At 38.0% G+C, this 18798-nt stretch overlaps 1 protein-coding gene across 1 annotated transcript in view; it reads right to left on the reverse strand.

The window, feature by feature from the left end:
* The window catches only part of LOC124159317 (5-hydroxytryptamine receptor-like), a 433906-nt gene extending 415362 nt beyond the window's left edge, over nucleotides 1–18544 (reverse strand). Inside the window, exon 1 of the mRNA XM_046535061.1 lies at nucleotides 15863–18544. Within this exon, the coding sequence (XP_046391017.1) occupies nucleotides 15863–16454 (592 nt within the window). The 5' untranslated portion in view covers nucleotides 16455–18544. The remainder of the gene's footprint in view (nucleotides 1–15862) is intronic.
* Between the last annotated feature and the right edge of the window lie 254 nt (nucleotides 18545–18798).

Here is an 18798-nt window from a genome sequence, read left to right on the forward strand (position 1 = left end):
CCATTTTAAAGTCACACGGAGACATAGATTCAAAGACACACCTAAACCTTTATAACTGACACCTATTTGCACTCAAACATATCGATAAGCCAACACAAGTCAGATCTCGGACTTCTAACCAAATAAGTATCCTGTGGCGACGACTCCATGGGGCCTGAGGGGGCCCGAGCCCCCTCAAAAATTCGTTATGGGTGTGAGGAAAAAATGTGTCAGACTTGTCGATTTTCCCTGGTGTCCACATATCGAGATTCGAGTTATCAGGGTTCTAATGTTGATCATATGACTCTTCTAAAATTCTTTAAAAAATTATAACTCACTACTTATAAAATTTCCCGGGGAAAGATCCCCGGTTTTAGGCCCCCCCAATATTTTTTGTAAGTCGGCATCCCTGTAAGTATCATTGTTAAGTCTCGCGCAGGCATGCATTCAAAGTCGCTCCTAAAAATTCACAGCTGAAACCTATTTGCACTCAAATCTATCGAAAAGCCAACTCAAGTCAGATCTCTGACTTCTCACCTAATAAGTGCCATTCTAAAGGCACTCAGAAGCCTATATTCAAAGACGCACATAGCTCATTTTGGACACGACGAAAATATATGGACGCCTAAAAGCTCACGTACCCAACCGAAATAAAAGATGGGGCATAAAATTTTCGCTCGGCCCTCTGCCACTGCAACTATGAAAAATTCTGAGAACGAGTATTGGTGGGATGCCGTCAAACATTAAAAGTTACGGAGGGAGTTTCGGTCGAAATGATAGAAGGGAAAGGAAGTGAGGTGTGAAGGGATATGAGGCGAGAGCATAACCTTTATTCCCTCTGGCGACGATCCATGCATTGCGCGACGGACTTATTTATTTATCCGCGAGAAACCGTGGCATCTCATCGGGCGCGGAGGGAAGCCGTGAAGGGGTGGGTAAAAGGCAAAGTATCGGTGGGGGTTGGCAGGGGAGGAGATGATGGCCGTCCGTTGGCACGGATCCAAGACAAGCGCCATCTATCAATTCACATCCGGGACCCTCAGAGGCGCTCCGCATGAGGAATTAACTCCCACGGGGTTAATATTGAGGTAGGATAATGAGGTCAGGCGTCATTTGGGAAGAAAAGAGCGCCTCACATGACAAAACTCATGCACTATGGTTGAAAAATGTTCCACAACAAATGAAGCGGCACCACTAACGTTCATGGGCGAAATTTGACTTTCTCTATTGAAGTAAGCTATTCTTAGGCAGTGCATATCGGTTAGGGTGGCATAGTGAAAAAATGCATTCGCTTAATTTTCAATTGGAAAAAAAGTAATACCACGAGTACCCCTTTAAAATACCGTGCATCATCACCCATTAGTTAAAAAATCATAATTTGTAAAATACACCGTATTCCTCACTTTCTCAAAAATTCTTTAAAAACTTCCATAGCAATGAAAACATAAAAGAAGAACATTATTTCAAATTATTACAATCTAAAATTTAACAAATTTAAAAGACAGACATCAATAGATAAAACTGAAACTTGACCGAGAAAATACACGGCGTCAATTTATTTTTTTGGGAAAATTTTTGACCCATTGTGTAATTGGCATAAAACATACGCTTCCTCAATCTGCTGCAATACCCTTTAAGCAATGTCTAGTCTGCGAAACAAGTTTTTGAAATCTTCATCTACATAATACCCCGCGAGCCGCCTAAAAGGCGTGTGGCAGGGGGTGCTAGGACACCAGCCGTTTACAGATTAAAAAAATGAAGTCCTCTAACGAGTTGGGACTAGCGTTTATAAAAGTCCTTTATGGTTCGGGGGAAAAACGAATTCCCATATCTCTCCGTTCGGCAAAACATCTCTCTTAATTTATCGCTTCTATCGGATAATAAGGGATTCAAGATATAATTTTATAAATTTATACGTACAGTACGCACAGTTTCAAAGAAAAGACAGCTACAATTGAAGTTGGATTTGGTAAATCATCTAGTCCATCTTCAGTCAAGGATAATTTTTCTGCCCAAGAGTACACGTGGAATCCCATGTAAATTCCATTTAAATGCAACACCAATGAACTGAAATGTCATGAATAATTTAATTATCAGGTCTATTTATGACAGAAACAATTACAGTATAATTGGCAGACTAATATGGAAAATCATACTCTTTCATATTTCCAACTATTAAACAACCTGACTCATCCTTCTACTCGTATAAAATACAATGTAAGCTTTTATCTTACTTAGAATGAGAAATTGATCACTTCCAAATAATATTTCAAATTCAGGAGCAAGAAATGCCGTGTCATCACTGTACAGAAGCACTCGTGGTCTCAAAAAGTCACTGAAGTTTCTCAAACATTGTGGGCTATATGTCTGAATTGGACCAACAAGGTTCTAGCTATCATTTACTTTTTTAATTTAACATACAATTTTAACGTACAAATACTTAAAAAAATTACTGGCTATTTTCCACAAATACTTTGACCCTATGACCGGTTTGAATGCTTTTTGAATAAACTTCAGTGAAGATAATAATGAATGTCCCATTGATCGTGTGTGGTTTTTGACCTCTAATTTCAGTCACTTTCCCTCGAGTCCGAAAACCTTATAATAGACATCTTTACCAATGAAATTCAGAAATTTTCTACCTCGAATTTTTTTAAACATTTAATCCTCAAAAGACACATTTTAGATTTCGATTCAGGCCAACATTGCGCGATGAAATTATCAAAACTGCAGTATTGTTCTTGTACTCAATAAAATATACGACATTTTCCGATGAGTAAGTATGCCAATTTTCATGAATTTCATCGATATCTTGAAGGAAAGTCCTAAAATGGCCAAGGTCAAAAATGGCACACGATCAATGGGATAGTCAGAGTAAAAGATGATTTTAAAAAATGGTTCTAATAAAGGTAGTAAAAAATTTCCTGTAACTTTTAATTTTTATTAATGGGCAAAGTAATTTCAAAATAGCTTCGTACCACTTCCTCCACAACGTTGGAGCTCGGCAGTTTTCACTCACACAAAACTCATGGGATACGGACAAAATGAGCCGGAACAGATGCTCTCAACACTAATTGCTCGATGAAGTAGCCAAAACGAACTTCAGATTAAGGCAACTGTTGACGTCGGTTGGCAACGGTGGATGACACTTACATCGCGCTTCAAAGTGGAGAAATCTAACGACGGATTCACTCATCTTGAGCGGACTTGACGGGAGGTGATAATTAGCCAGGAATTGAGGAATACCACGAGCAATCTTACTAATCAAAAATAGACTTCTCTACATGTCGCAAGAAACACCAGCTGGAACGCACTGAATGAGCAAAAAATATATGCCTTATCATTTTCATTAAAATAATGAATTCAAAATATTTGTTTTCCAGAAAACCTTGAAATTAGATCTTTCTTCACCTTTACATAATAAAAATTACATGTCTCCGTTCGAAAAAGTCACATAATCTACTCTTTTTCGCACACATTTACCCTAATTATCTCTATTAAATTCAAGTACTAGGAGTATTTTCAAGTCTAATAATGAAACTATATCATGTGATCTTATCCAAAGCTATGGAAAAATTAAAACACAGCTAATGCATCATGTGTAACACAATTAAAGATTATTTTGATCCATGGTTATTTGCATGCACGATTATTCATGGCTCTTTGTAGATAATACCGGAAAAAGAGACATCTTCTGTACTATGAAACAGCGTAGCTCATGCAATGCACAACTCACAAAACATTATTGCGTTACAGATAAAGGTATTCGAAGCAAAGGTAGGTATAAATTACGTGGCCATGTACGTAGTTATTGCATCTTCCCCTAACTATTTGAAGTTTTAATTACACCCAAATGCCATGAAACATATTCCTATTGATCTGTTTATCGAAACCAGAGGCACAATGGATGGCAGATATTGGTTACCAGGAGCAAAAAAGCATCCACCAGTAATTTCAGCAATAATGACTTCTTCATACGGAACAAAATTGTTGGAATAGAAATTATAAAGCCTTCTTTGAGTATCAATTAGCTTTAGAGTTGTCAAACTTTGCATAAAATTCTACTAATGATTAAGGCTCGTATATGACCCGTGAATTATAATATATTATTTAAACGACATGCTAACCAGAAAATATTCTGTGTAAGAAAAATATGTACAATTCATGAATTTTCAACGGGAAATGAAACACTTAGCAGATTTTGATCACTAGTACGCAACTGAAATCGGCAGGAAATTTCTGCAGATTGATTCGCTATTTTTCCCATTTGACGTTATATAGAAGTGCACAGTATTGGGTTGAGGTGAAATTGAATTGCAAGTAATCGGCCTAATTACAGTTATTTATGATTTATAATATCTGATAATTTATGATAGCCAGTAAACAGCAATAATTATTGCGTTACACAACTACAACGTAATCATTCATCATGGTCGTTTTCCAAGGGATTTAGCAACCCTCACTGGAAACCAAATTTATCCAAAACGGAATTATCCCACTAAATAAAAAATGCCTTTCTCATCCAAGGATTGATAAAATTAATGGGACCTACAAATTGCTCTGTATCCCGCAATTACCTTTGCAGGTATAATTTTAGCATATTGAAATGTTGGATAGGTATGAGATAATTAATGCGTTACTCCGAGTATACATTGGATAACGGTTATCACCTGGAACATAAAAAGGCTTATGAAAAATATTTGTAATTGAATCTTACCCAATGCGATTATACTTCACCGAATTTGGCCCAAAAGCTATCGGCAAAGTGATATCCCCGTATTTTGATATTAAATTAAACAGCATGAGGCTGAGAATATCCTTCTAAATAGAATGTTTAGCCATTGATCATGTTGATTCCTAGTCATCTGAAGGAAATTTGCGATACAGAAAACCATATTTGCCATTTTTAATCTCCGTTATATTCCCTGCTATCCATTTTATGCACCCGTTTATGTTAACGATGTAAATATTGGGCAGCAATGCCGTTAATTTACGATAGAGCACATTCCCAATATACTCTGATAATTTCATAATTCCATTTGTAACAGCAGTAGTGATAATGGGCTTGAAATAAGCTTACGCACTACCTACTCACAGTATATACTTCATCAACTTGAAGAGCCAATGTCAAATATTTAATACGTACAAAAACCTCCGTTTCAACATAGGAGTAGATAAATTCAATGCATCAGGAATAAACTTCTTCCCGGGGAAGTTGAAACAAATATTATTTTAATACTATCACATCTATAAACGTGAGCAGCTAATTACATTCAATCTCAATTCTTTTGAAGAATCATGCATTCGATAGCCAATTAAAATAAGAAATGAATTTTTGCAACGCGCTTTCCGTCCGACTTAGGGAAACACCAACGGAGGATAGATTGGAAGAAAAGATTCATACGTCCTGCTGTGCATGCCTTAAATGGTTGCCCAAGCAATATTTTAAAAAATGGTCCGGAGATTTTTACTACAATTTCAAATTAATTGGTATGTCTGCTGTTTCAAATTTTACAATTTTGATTCGAATACTTATTTCGAGAAAATACGACTAGTACTAAAGTGGATGCGGTATCAAGGGATATGGAGGATACTTATGCAATGAAACAAGAAGTAGCACTCAGGAGTAGTATACTACACATATCGATAGCGTATGCTGTTATTTCTTCATCTAAAACGATGCATTACGTCAGGCATCGAATTAGTGCAATTTCCGCAAACTTAAATTAAACGCAGATAAATGTAGTGTGATACCTATTTCCCTATAGAAGATCACATATCAATTTGACTAAAATATTTTTAATCACTCTCTGAAACGTGTGTCAACATCTAAGGGCCTAGGCATTATTACTGACAATAAATTTAAATTTTCTCCGCACATAAAATCCATCAAGTCTAAAGCAATGCCCCTCTTAGGCCTGTACCGTTTCACTAAAATTAAGGACACCCAAGCACTTAGAACTTTTTTTCCTCTATCATTCTTCCAATTCTTACCTACTCTTGTCCCATCTGGTCTATCTCTTCACAAACCAACCTCTCATTCCTGGACTGTGTCAGCAATTTCTTTGTCAAAATAGTAAAAATTAGATTACCGCATTTACGCAACATGTCCACTGATGCTATTCTTTCCTCCCTCTTCATCCCTAATATCACTACCCCGCCCTACTCGTTCTCATCCCCTAATCCACGTGCCCATTCTTAAACTTTCACTCACTAAACGTTCGTTTTTCTACCGCATTACTTCTGTGTTGAACTCACTCCCTCCACACATCGACCCCTTTGCACTTCCATTGAAATCCTCTATAAGCCTTTATCCATCCTATCTGTCACCGAAGTAGGCTGCACCTACAGACTCTTGTTGACCTTATGTTTTCGTAAATTTAATTATTGTTTCCTTCTTGTTATAATACTTCTTCGTCCTCTAATTTATGTATTGTTAGCAGGCCACTGTAAAATGGCAGCTGTATGCTGCATGTGGTTCTCTTTCTTTAAAATAAAAAATAAAAAAATAAAAATACTACTCTTTAGTTAAAATATGGAAGTGCATTGAGAGGTCTCCCTTATCACGTCCTCTAGGTCAGTTTTTTGCAACGTATTAGGCACGCGTAAGAAACTTTCGGTATCATCTTGAACTTTTCACGCAACACAGTACAAACACTTGTCGATAATCGCTTGTAGCTTGAAAACGAAAGTTTTATCCCAGTATTTTCTCGTAAGTAAACTTTTATGCATGAGATAAAGGGATATTCTGTCAAGGATGTGTTCTTAATACCCAGAATATTCCAAGATAATAGTAAAAGGATTGTACGAGAATCATTCCACAAAATAGATAGAATGAAACCAATGGAACGTGACTGCCACGTCTTTTAAAGAATTTTTATTTTGCATATATATTTTTTTTCTCATCCTTATTATTTATTAAATAGAAAATTCCTCTGAAATTGCGCCTCAGAGCAATGTCGTATTCTGTAAATTTCACCAGAAGAGTAGACTTATTTAATTTTTAGCCCCTAATTGAATCCCGTCCTTTTATCTCTTAGTTGCCATTTAGGATCTCACCTCGGCGTCTGGATCTATCCGGTAGGAAAGTGCCTTGACACTTGCCACGCTACAGCGGAACAAAGGAAGAACATCTGCCTCTCCGCTCTTTGTTTGGCAAGCTGATAGTGTTCACACAGGGGCACGGAGATGCACTTACACCTATGTACACAAATATATTGAGCTCGCTAGTTGGTAGGTGGGACCGCAAGAGTTGACAGTGGAATAGTATCTCTCGCTCTGACCTGAAATCGCAATATAATGGATGGGCTCGAAGGTCAATAATATCATTTAATGGACGAGTGGCAATATTATTTGAAATAATATTTCATTTAAATTTATTACACTTCTTATTTTTGTTTATTGGATAGAGCCCAAAATTATATGAGAGCTACTAGTTGATAAATTTTCGTAAGAGATTTATGAATGCCTTTGCCCAAAGAAAATTTAACTCTGCAGGAGTTTCTTGTATTTCGATCCAAAATTTCATAATATCCTACCTAATGCAATTAAAGAAACTAATTTTTATGGTAAATATATAAGGCTGATTAAAAATGGCTAATAACTTTCTATGATACGGTCTGTTCACTGTGTATATTATGATTAACATTGTATGTGTTGCATATTCTATGTTGCAATTCCATTTTACATCACTACAGTTTTGAACTTGTTTTAACGCACAAAATTCATTTTGATGTTTCTTTTAGAATGAATAATATTTTCGGTTCCATGTTTTTTTTTTGTTTCCGCATTTAAGAATTTAAAGTTAGCCTAAATACAGGCTTATTGTCTATCAGACTACCCTAATTCCCTGAATGGATATATTTACGTGAATGTACATATTTACAGAAAAAGAAATGTTTTTATTACTTTTATTTCCTGTTTACGATATGCCTCATATTTTCATCCCATTAAGTGAAAAGCATCAAACGATCACATAAAAGATCTAAGCATGCCTCTCCTTGGATGATCTACGGTATTATATCTCATCCGCAATTAGTTTACATAACTTGTTTATCAATTCAGGAAGATTAACTTTCAGGAGCCAGAAAAATATTTTCACTCTGAAGAATATTTCAAATTTATTTAAGAACTGGGATAACAAAAGTCTCTGTGTGTTTTGATAAACTATCGGAATTTTGAGCAATCTCGAAATGTGAATTATAAATTGACGAGTTTAAGTATACCGGGACTAGCCACGGTAATAACTTTTATGGGAGTCGTGAATTATAAATATTTTTACAAAAGAAGAACTACAAATATCACTGTCACAGCATCGGCTAATCGTATAAATTTAAGGAAGGAAGAGTAAGCATGTTATGTGGGGTTAAAAGTACTTACAATAATAAATCGCTAATACGGTCTTTAAATAATTTGGAATTTCGAGAACAATTAAGGACTTCAACGGCTAGAAGTTACTTATAAAAGACTCTAGGGAAACCTCCTAGGCGAAATAAACGACGTGCTTCCTTGGTTATATTGCCCGCGAGAGAGTTCGAACCACGAAACTACATTTACCGCATCCTGCCCGAATATCATTCATATGAGATGCAACGGAGGAGCGTCAACAAGGAGATAGGTTTTCTTCGATCTACTCCTCCGGGATAGGGCATCGTAAAGGTTTTTTTTTCAGTGAAACGGGGGAGTAGACCAAGAAAAGCCTGGAGGAAGGACAAAATAACGATGGATATAACACAATAAGCTTCAAGCGTGGTGAAATAAGGCATATAATGACAAGGCAAAGGCTATCGGCTGAGCCATTGAGGTTCCGAGAGTAGTTTGGGACGGATCAGATGCAATAACGGGTTTTATATCTTGGAATATAAAAATAAATAATAAAAACATTTAAATACACGCGGTTGATTGATTTTGAATCAATTAAAAGTATACCCGAATAATATAACTTTATGGTTCTCTCTTTGGTTTTCGGGTTAGCTATTAGCTAGGCCGAAGTTGTTTCAACATGACGTTTCATGGCCTATGCTGGCCACATCTTCAGATCAGGTCCGAGTGTCGAAATTGCCCTCTATGTATGCAATCCTCAGGGTCCCCTACCAAATGGCCGCCCTGAGGATGGTATATGCATAGGATAGCCATCATAGTACACGAAACGGCTTCAAAACAACTTCGAGGAAAACCACCGAAAGAACTTCAATCCAGCGCAGCAAAAGCCTCAAGAAGAAATAAAATTTATCCTCAACTCTAGAATGCTTAAAAAACTAAGACGAAACTCAGTAACATCTACTCAGCTGGACAGATAAATCTACCACGTAGCAGACGTTAAACGACTTCGAAGAGGAGAAAACTTCAACAAGGCACTAAAATTTCGCAAGTAGTATAAGAACCTTTAAGGCAAATGGGAAGGAAAAAAAAGTGACAGCAAAGGGATTCAACGATTCTTATACTTTATTTTCAAGTGAGAATACTTAATGTTTGTATTAGCTTAGCATTAAGGTAGAACTTAAGGAAGACTAAGCCAAATTTGAGAACACATTTTACCAAATTTGGAAATGGAATACAAGAGTAAACATTGCTAAAAATTTTGTCAGTACCGAAAGTAAAGTAAAACTGGATATTTGAAAATTCTTGCTGACCTATTACGGAACATACTATCTTCCACTACATCTTTTAAGGAAGTTTTTTAAAACTTATTTCTCTACACGGTCACCTTGAACACAATATTCTCAACGCCTTTCACATGTGCTATTTTCCTCCGTACCTACGAGAAACTGGAGTGGAATTTTCGTAGCGTATAAATCGTATCATATCGTAGAAATACCGAACCGGGGAGTGGCATTCTGCATGTCGCAGTCAGGAGGGATAACTTCCACACCGCAGCACAGATAGGTGCAAGGGATGTCTAAATATGGTTTGAGAGGGTGAAGTGGTCACATGGTACTTATCAATCTCGCGGTACTATGGGAACTGTACGATAAATACCTCCACGAAGAATATTGAGGGGAAAGCTTGATAACATCTCTAGATACCAATGTAAAAGTATGTCAATCAGATGATATATTAATCGAACATAAATAAATTGTAAAAATGTATCCCCAATGTAAAAATGAATCTTTAAAGCTTGAAAAAGTTCCGCGTAAGGCAGCCAGGTATACTCTATGGAAACATAGAAGGGGGAAAGTGTGACAGGTATGTTAGGATGATTAGGATGTAAACTTCTAAAAGTGAGAAGAACCATAAATGGGTTATGTGGGCTGTACAAAGCCTTTACAATGAGCGGGGCTGGAAAGAAATAGTTCTAAAGCTGGACTCAACCTGCTATACAGGAAGGAAAGATCATAAATTCAAAATTAAGAAATAAGTAATAGAAAACAGGCATCTAGAAAAAGACCCTTCCCACGTAGAGGAATGAAGGAGAGGCAGGAACTATCTTAAGTTATTTTTAAGAACTTCGCCGCAAATGCAAATGTTTTAGGAATAATTGTTCATCATTAATTGGTTCATTACATAGTGGATTAGGGAGAGTTTGGAATTGGGTTAATTAGGTCAATGTTCATTGTTACTTGCATGATATTAAAATTAATTCATTCTTTTTTACTAGAGTGCCTTTTCTGTTTCTTACTTTGTTATTAGATTGGTAGATTTGTTATTCATGTACGTAAATCTAATGTTGCCCCCAGGCCATAGCCAACTTGCAGCAATAAGTAATAATAATAATAATAAACTACTGTCAATAAATAGCGGTGGGGGTTCTATCAACCGACGCTATCAGTCTCATACTCAGGCACAGGAACTGCTAATCCGACTTTCTCAAAATGGCTTGAAACTAGTAACAAAATAGTGCAAGAATGAAGTCCTCTAAAAAAAGTACACTATCAATAAAGGAGCTACTAATCATGGAGAAAAAGCAGTAAGTCAAGATTCGCAGAGCAAATTTCCACTGATACAAAATTTAGAGGTTATAGTGTGATTCCTAACTAAAATTGGGTAAAATTTACTGCGCAACGATCCAGTCTCGACGAAATTAATAATCTTTAAACGGTAAAAAAATTGTTGTTGAACCGATTGGACGCCCCAGCATTAAAAATGTGAAAATAAACATCTTTACAATAATGAGTGATAAGCAGATATTAAATTGGCATAAATTACTTTCAAAGTTATGGAAATAAATCCACGACTAAGTGAAATTTGAAGAGAAAAGGTATAAGTTTGGTGTTCCAATATATTTTTAATAAATATCATCTACTTTAGATCGTATAATCATAAAGCTCTATATTTATAATAATAAGCATAGGGATAGTTCGCCAAAATTCCCATACTACACGATTCTAAGGATATAATAACGGTATTTCCGTTAAAGACCTAACTAAACTTAAGCATCATAAAATCTTCACGTATGCGTTAAACCCAGACGGTGCCAAACCCTTAAGCCAACGTTATTACAGTACTTGTTATCCAAATTAAGAAAGGGTCAATTTTTTATCACATAATAAGGATATATAATTTAATCATTGAGAATTTATCTTATCTTGTAATCCTACTCTTTGAACCGGGGGAATACTGCATGAAAATTGAGTGTTACCATATAATGAAGACACCCATGAATATTCATAAATATATGCAGAAGAAGTGTAGCATACACAAAATCAAGTAAAAAGCAAAATGCTCACAAAATAAGACAGGATAGGGATAGTTAGAAAGAGCAAAAAAAGATGTTCTTATGAGAAATGGTTGACTGACCCTTAGTCATTTGAAACCGAAGATATTGGGTGAAAATCACGATTGCTGGCTATGCTGTTCTCCGATACTCCGAACACGGTTTTGAATCGCATTAGCAACAAAAGACTATTAATATTGTAATTCATAAAAATACTTTTATTGATAGATTAGTAAAGGTGCAATATCTCGCAGCTTACCGCTGCTGGCAACGTGAAAATTTTCCTCAGAACCTCTTCTCAATAACCTTGGCTGACCATTCCGCAATCATGTCTCAAGTTTACGTCACTAGCGGCATCAGTGGCCATCCGCCTCCCTTAACTGGTGACCTTTGATCAATGCCCACTAAAATATGGAATACAGAGATAAAGTAAATCCATTCATCTTGTGAAAAGAGGAAGTTATTGGCTATAAATGTGAATGATGGCTTCTACAGAATCCTGTATTTATCATCAACATCCAAACTCAAAAGGTATCGGCAAAAAATATTTGGCAAGTTTACGTTCGAGTCAATTTTTATCTTCCAAAACATTACGGTCCTCTAAAAAGGAGTTAACGACTTACGGGACCTATATACGCTATGAAAGACAGCACTCTTTTGTGGCTCCCGTGGAGGCGCAGTGGCCAGTGAAAGGGAAAAGCGGAGCTAAAACTTTATAGTTAGGTTGCGAGGATTAAGTTATACGGCTACATGATTACGAGCTATATATGAAGGCCGTTACATTATACCAGTTATATAGAACTCGTATGATTTTTAAAGCAAAACCTGCACACACAACGTGACGTCATTCTGATAAGATATTTACCTTAACACCGATTTGTAGGGGGAAAATCTGTTCCAATCGCTAATTTGGCCAATAATATCAGTGGGTTGATGGTTGATAGTTGCTAAACTAAATTTAAATAACAATCCTGAACGATCAATGGACGACAAAAAGTATAGTAAAATAGAAAGTTTGGTGAGATGGCTGGAGAGTTAGTAAAAAATAAATTAACAATTTTGAAATTTGGGTATAAAAGCAAAACTTTATTAGAACATGGTCAGGTTCATGTCTTCTTAAATAAATAAATAAATCGGAATGCATCAGTTTTTTCTCATTTTCATAGTAAACCATGAAGTTTCTCGCATGGCTATAGAATTTCACACAACATTGGCGCTAGCTTTCCTCTCTATTTCTTACCTGAAAAATGTGCTCGAACTTTCGTTCATATGTTCTCCGTATTAATGACTTGATCGCACCGAAAAACTTAGTTGAGAACATCCACAGCATGAGCGGCAGCTTAAAGCAATGGCAAGAAAGAATAATTCTTTCCTAACTTAATAAGGGTACGATAAAGTTTCTCTCAGAAATAGTGGAAATGTGTTTAACACATTGATTGCTCTTTCCATTAATTTACATTAAAATCGCCTCTAAATGACTCTTGCCAATGATATCGCAAAATGAATCAGCGTGTAAATCAAGAGAATATGTAAACAATTAAATTTTGATACCATTAAACTTTCCTGCGAGCAACAAAAACGTATTTGAAACTATAGAGTGATTTTTAAGATAAAAATCTAGTTAGTAAAACTGTTAAAGTACACAACTTAGTTGAAAAATCAACATGAACAAGAAGCCTAAATATAAAAGAAAAGAATTTAGACACAAAGTTTCTTTCTCAATAGAAAACTTGAAATATAACACTGCTATCTTTAGTTGTTAATGGGACTATTATTCCCGGAGAATGAGATGAAGATGACCTAAATTGGCTATTACTTTCACTTATTTTATGAATCTATCGAGGTCTTTTTAACTTAATTAATCTATATTTTACGCATGAAACATTCTGCATAGGTTCGATAAGAAGCGTTGTGCAACTACACAAATAATTACCCGAGAATTTAGATTATTCCCCACAAATCCATGCCAACACATTCTCATCATCCGCCATAAAAATTGACGCCTCATAAAAAGAATATTTTAGCTATTTTACGGGTACCGCTCAATTAATGTTTTTAATCATGGCAGTTATCCATAGCTAAAAACATATGCGCTAGATTTCTCGATTTGATCGATTCCCTAAGAGCTGAGAACCCCGTAATTCTGCGCCACCTACTTTTAGGCGATTTTCGCGGTAAAGACCGTATCGTAGATTCCATGTCGGTAACAGCTAGCGAAGATGCGAGAGTGATTCGATCACCGGTGATAGATCAAGTTTCTGCCTACCAAATGTAGGACGGGATTTACAGGCGGGAGTGCGAGGATAGCATAATAATATTCCGTCGCAAGAGAAATCATGTGCATACGATTTTGGTTACGAATAGCGTATGAAGAAAAGAGGGACAAATAAAAATTGCGGCATAATTATTTTCATTCGATTCCCCGTCGAGTTGGACTGAATTTGAATTTTATTAGCGCTATATATAGATTTAACATAGTTTTAATCCCATAAAATACACGAAAACAATTTTTGAGCGAAACAAATTACCTGGAACCGAATCATTGGATCACAGTAAATTTCGAGAGCATACTTGATAGACTACATCCTTAATACTTCATTTGAGCTGGGATATTTTTTCTTTAAATTAAGGCATTAAGTAACTGGGGTATCCATATGTACCACTCGTTAAGATTGACAATTTTATGAAAAGAGAACAAACAAAGGAAGCCTAAATTGGAAAAAGCTTAAATACATTACACGAAGCTCATGAAATGTTTTCGACCTAACGCTATGTTGCGTTGTAAACTGCTTGTCCACAAAATTACCGACATGTAATGGCCTGCATTGCAACCCCGAAATTTTTATGCCTCAAATAATATTTATATAACAATGTAGTGTTATGATCTTGGAGTATAGTTGATGATCTTGATGATATAGATCTTGGAGAATATTTATATAGTATATGAAATGAGATTTCTCTGCCAGTGACACCCATGGCCTATGATAGATTAAAAAGTAAACTTTTTAGCATTAGACACAGCATTTATTAAAAGACTCAACCGGTTTCGACATTTTCAGTTCAGTATCAAGAGGTGAACCCGTATAGTCTGAAAGATAAGGACATGGAGAGGTAAAAATCCGCAAAGTATTAATAAATATTGTGTAGAACACAACAAAGTTTACTTTTAATCTATTATGTCACGATTGCACAAAGTAAACTCGCTAACCATTGATTTCACTTATTGCACAGTTGTCCGAAATCGGAGAAAGCCAGGCAAAAGTCTAAAATTGATGTTTTTGAGTGACAGACTTGAAATTTTGTATACACGCTTAAAAATAATTGGTGATAATGAAACAATCAGTTATTTTTCATAGATTCCATCCGTTGTATAGATTCAGAGGACCAAACATGCCCAAATTCCCAAAATCACGCCCGATCTCGCATTTCTTCAAAAAAAACTTGAGAGTTAAGCTGCTAGTAGAATTTTGAAAGGATTTTAATGAAAAAAAAAAACATTATACTCCAACAAAATGGGACTTCATCTACATTTTCTATCATTTTTGAATATTTGGGTTAATATTACTGTGGTAAAATGTCGAAAAATGGCTGACCTTTTTTCTGGCAAAATCTGATAGAAAGTAGAGAATATCTTTAGTTTGAGAAATATCACTTCTCCCTTTTTTCATCAGAGTATTTACTAGAGATACTTTATGAATATAAAACAAAAATCTTGAAATAACTTTGCGTCTACGTAAATGAGCGCAATTTTTAGATCGCACTTCACGTCCCAGCTTCGCGACGCAGGGGCTCAGAGAAGTAAGTAGTTATTTTTTATTCCATTAAAATATTTTCAAAACTCTACCAGCAGCTCAAGTTTTTCGAAGAAATACGAGATCAGGCGTGATTATGGTAATTTGGACATATTTGGTCATCTGTTTTTAGCAACGGAGGGGATATATGAAAAAGTTGCTTAATTGTTTCACCAATCACTTGTGAGCATGTACGCCAACTTTCAAGTCTCTACCTCAAAAAAAGCAATTTTAGACTTTAGTCCAGCTGTTTCCGATTTCGGACCACTGCATTGGCTGACAATAAACCCGGGTATGCATCTTATGTTATTCACTTCTTCCAGGTCGTTGTCATCTCCATGGCCATAAGCAACTGTATAGCAGCCACATTGGGGCATTTTTGCGCGGGTATGATCTGCAAGCCAACACGCTGCCATGCGCAAGGTGAGAAGGCACTGACCTATGACCGTTGCGAGGATCAGCAGTCCGAGGATGAGCGCCGTGCCCACCATCGCCGCCAGCTGCGCCCCAGTCTCCTGTCCGCCTTCCTCCTCGGCGCCGCCACACGCGCCCCCCGCGCTCCCGTTGACCACCGCTCCCGCCGCTTCGGCACCCGCATCCCTCCCGCATCCACCGACTGTCGATCCATTCTGCCCGCCGCCCTCCGTGGCGTTCTCCAACACGCCTCCGGCCCAATCGCTCCCATTCCCCACGATGAAAATCCGCCACGGAGTAACCCCGTCGCTCCCCCGGCCGTCAGATGGGCGAACACCGCGGACAGAGTCTGATCCTTCGGATTCCTCCAGCGAGAGGTCGTCTGGGTCGAGGCGAGAGTCGTTCGCCGAGGGCGGATCCAGTTCTATGATCACGCCGGTGCCTCCCGAAGCGGCAGCAGCGGTTGCGGCCGCGACGGCGGGCCAGAGAGCGGCGGCCGCGGGGAAGATGCCGAACCTGGCAGCGGCGGCTGTGGCCGCAGCGGCGGCGGCTGCCGCCGACGGTGCCGGCCCGAAGGCCACCGCGGCCGTCGGTATCGACATGAGGAACCTCTCCATGGCTATCGAGGACGAAGATCAGGTGTTATCGTGACAAATGTTTGGCGGCTTGTGGGCCATCGGTATTACTACATCACGGCGCGGTCATAGTAATACCTTTCCATTAAAAACTTTATCCTTCGGCAAATCACCACGTCCCTGTTTTACACCGTCACAGAATAAGTTTTATGAACCTGGGCATTATTTCATACCGCGATACTCTACCTTGATCTTTTGCCAATCCTTTTTATGATACTTGATCTTCCTTTCGTGGATGACGAGGGGGGCAGAGTCTCATCAGGTTAAGCGTATGATAAATATCCTTCGAAGTAATGTCTCCGAATATCATGATGTTCATTTAGAGTTAGAAGAATTCCACTGCGATTCATATTTTTTTTTTTTTGGGGGTAAAGGAACTGATTTGTTGTTTTATTCTCTTATCATAGAGTAAAATATGACACAGTCAACGGCAAAGAGAGGATGTGTTTCAATATTGCAAACCTCGATGGGCATATTTTGATCGTTTTACGTGCAACTCCACCACCATCTTCCGGCACGGACGTGAAAGTTTATATTTTCCATACCAAAGCTAATTCTAAGCCCTCTATTCTCAGAACGCATCTCGGCTCTTCAAAACGTACGATATGCTTCGAAATTGAGAACACATGAGTCAATAAGCATATTTTGGGAAAGGCTATTGCAGTCACTCAGGCAATAGTATCAGCACCTTGCTTCAATAGCATGGTACAGCGATCACATCACAAAGAAATGTTTAGACATTTAACGTTGGAATTGCAATGCAGGTATACTCGATGTTAACTGCCGAGATGATTAATTTCAGAAACCGGTGCACATCTCTTTCGCTATCTATAATTTTCAAAACCCGTAATAGCCAAGTTTGTTTGTTTATCCCAAATTCTGAATACCAAGTTAATTTTAAAAGCATTTCAGTCAATTTACCACACAATACCATACACTGATTAACATAAAATCACAATATCTTCATTCAGGTATGGTTTACTTTTTATACTGAATAATTACTGTCACAGTGCGAATAGATGGCCTGTGAAGGCATCAGTATATGACGCCTTGCTTTCTCGGCGCACAATATTGTCCAAGCATCGTCCATAACACCCTTCTGTTCGTCACACGCTTGACTGAACCAAATAGTGGAAAATTCGATGATTAAAGCACACTTTCAGCGAGTACTCTTGAAAGTGAAATTAAGTGCAAGACTAAGGGAGTGCACTTGGACATATTGACACCTTCAGTTGCACTATATATATCTAATATATCCAGTTACGGCCAAGGCACAAACATCACTTTAATACGGTAGAATTTGATTGTCAACAAAAATCATGAGTAACACTGAAAATTGGCAATGGTCATCCGGGATTATACTGGTGGGGACACAACAACATTCAAAAGACGGGAACATAGTTAAGGAACTGGATTGTTCCTGCAGTGCAATGCGTTTATCCAACGGGATTGATGGAAGGAACTAACCGGATAACATCAGCATGCTTCCCGATCCTGAGAAGCAACCCTCACCAGAAGTACATGACGAGAAAAAATCCAAGTCATCACAGATTAGAAGCTTGCCTTATTCGAAGCACGAAAATCCGTTCGGTGAGCACCATAGAAAATGTAACTTTATTGGTTGGAAAACTGCGAAATTCGGACATCGAACCATCGGCCAATACCTCGCCACACATTCACAGGACTACTGGTCCTTTGGGTAGGTGTAAAATAGGAAGATAAATGAGCGAAAGAGAAAATAGTTATAGTGGGATAGAGTACGGAACACAAGATCTCCGGAATGAATTTCGTCTTGTCCGGAAGAAACCACACAAACTGGTATTAAAAAATAATATCACCCTCCCGGAAGAGATGGAAAAAGTGTTAGCTCAATTCACTCTAGGCTCCATTTCTCCAGGAAAACAAATGTCAAGGTGTTGAACCGCAATGAGGCATGTCTCGAAATAAGGCGAGATAATAAACACTTTTGATGGAAGTGGGAGGACGACGGTGTTTTCTCGCGAACTTCCACATAGTCAAACACACGACCGTCGCGAAGTGGCGGGCGAATTCCCTAGAACGATGATAACCTGCCCGCGTATCAGGAGCAACTGAGAAGCTTCCAGCCGCTGGAAGTTGAGGGGGAGGTGGAGGTGTTGGCGGGAGTTGCGGCGGGGGTAGCCGGGTAGCCGTGGTTGTGTTGGGAGGCAAAGAGGGAGTAAAGGGAGGGGATGGTCTCCCACCACTCGGTGGAGCACGGAGCAGAGGGGAGGGTTGAGGCATGCGTGCTCCCTCTGAGATGTCTCCAACCGTCAGTGGAGAAGGGACTACCCGGCTACCGGCGTCA

Source organism: Ischnura elegans, chromosome 5 (assembly GCF_921293095.1).
Source record: "Ischnura elegans chromosome 5, ioIscEleg1.1, whole genome shotgun sequence".
NCBI lineage: Eukaryota > Metazoa > Arthropoda > Insecta > Odonata > Coenagrionidae > Ischnura > Ischnura elegans.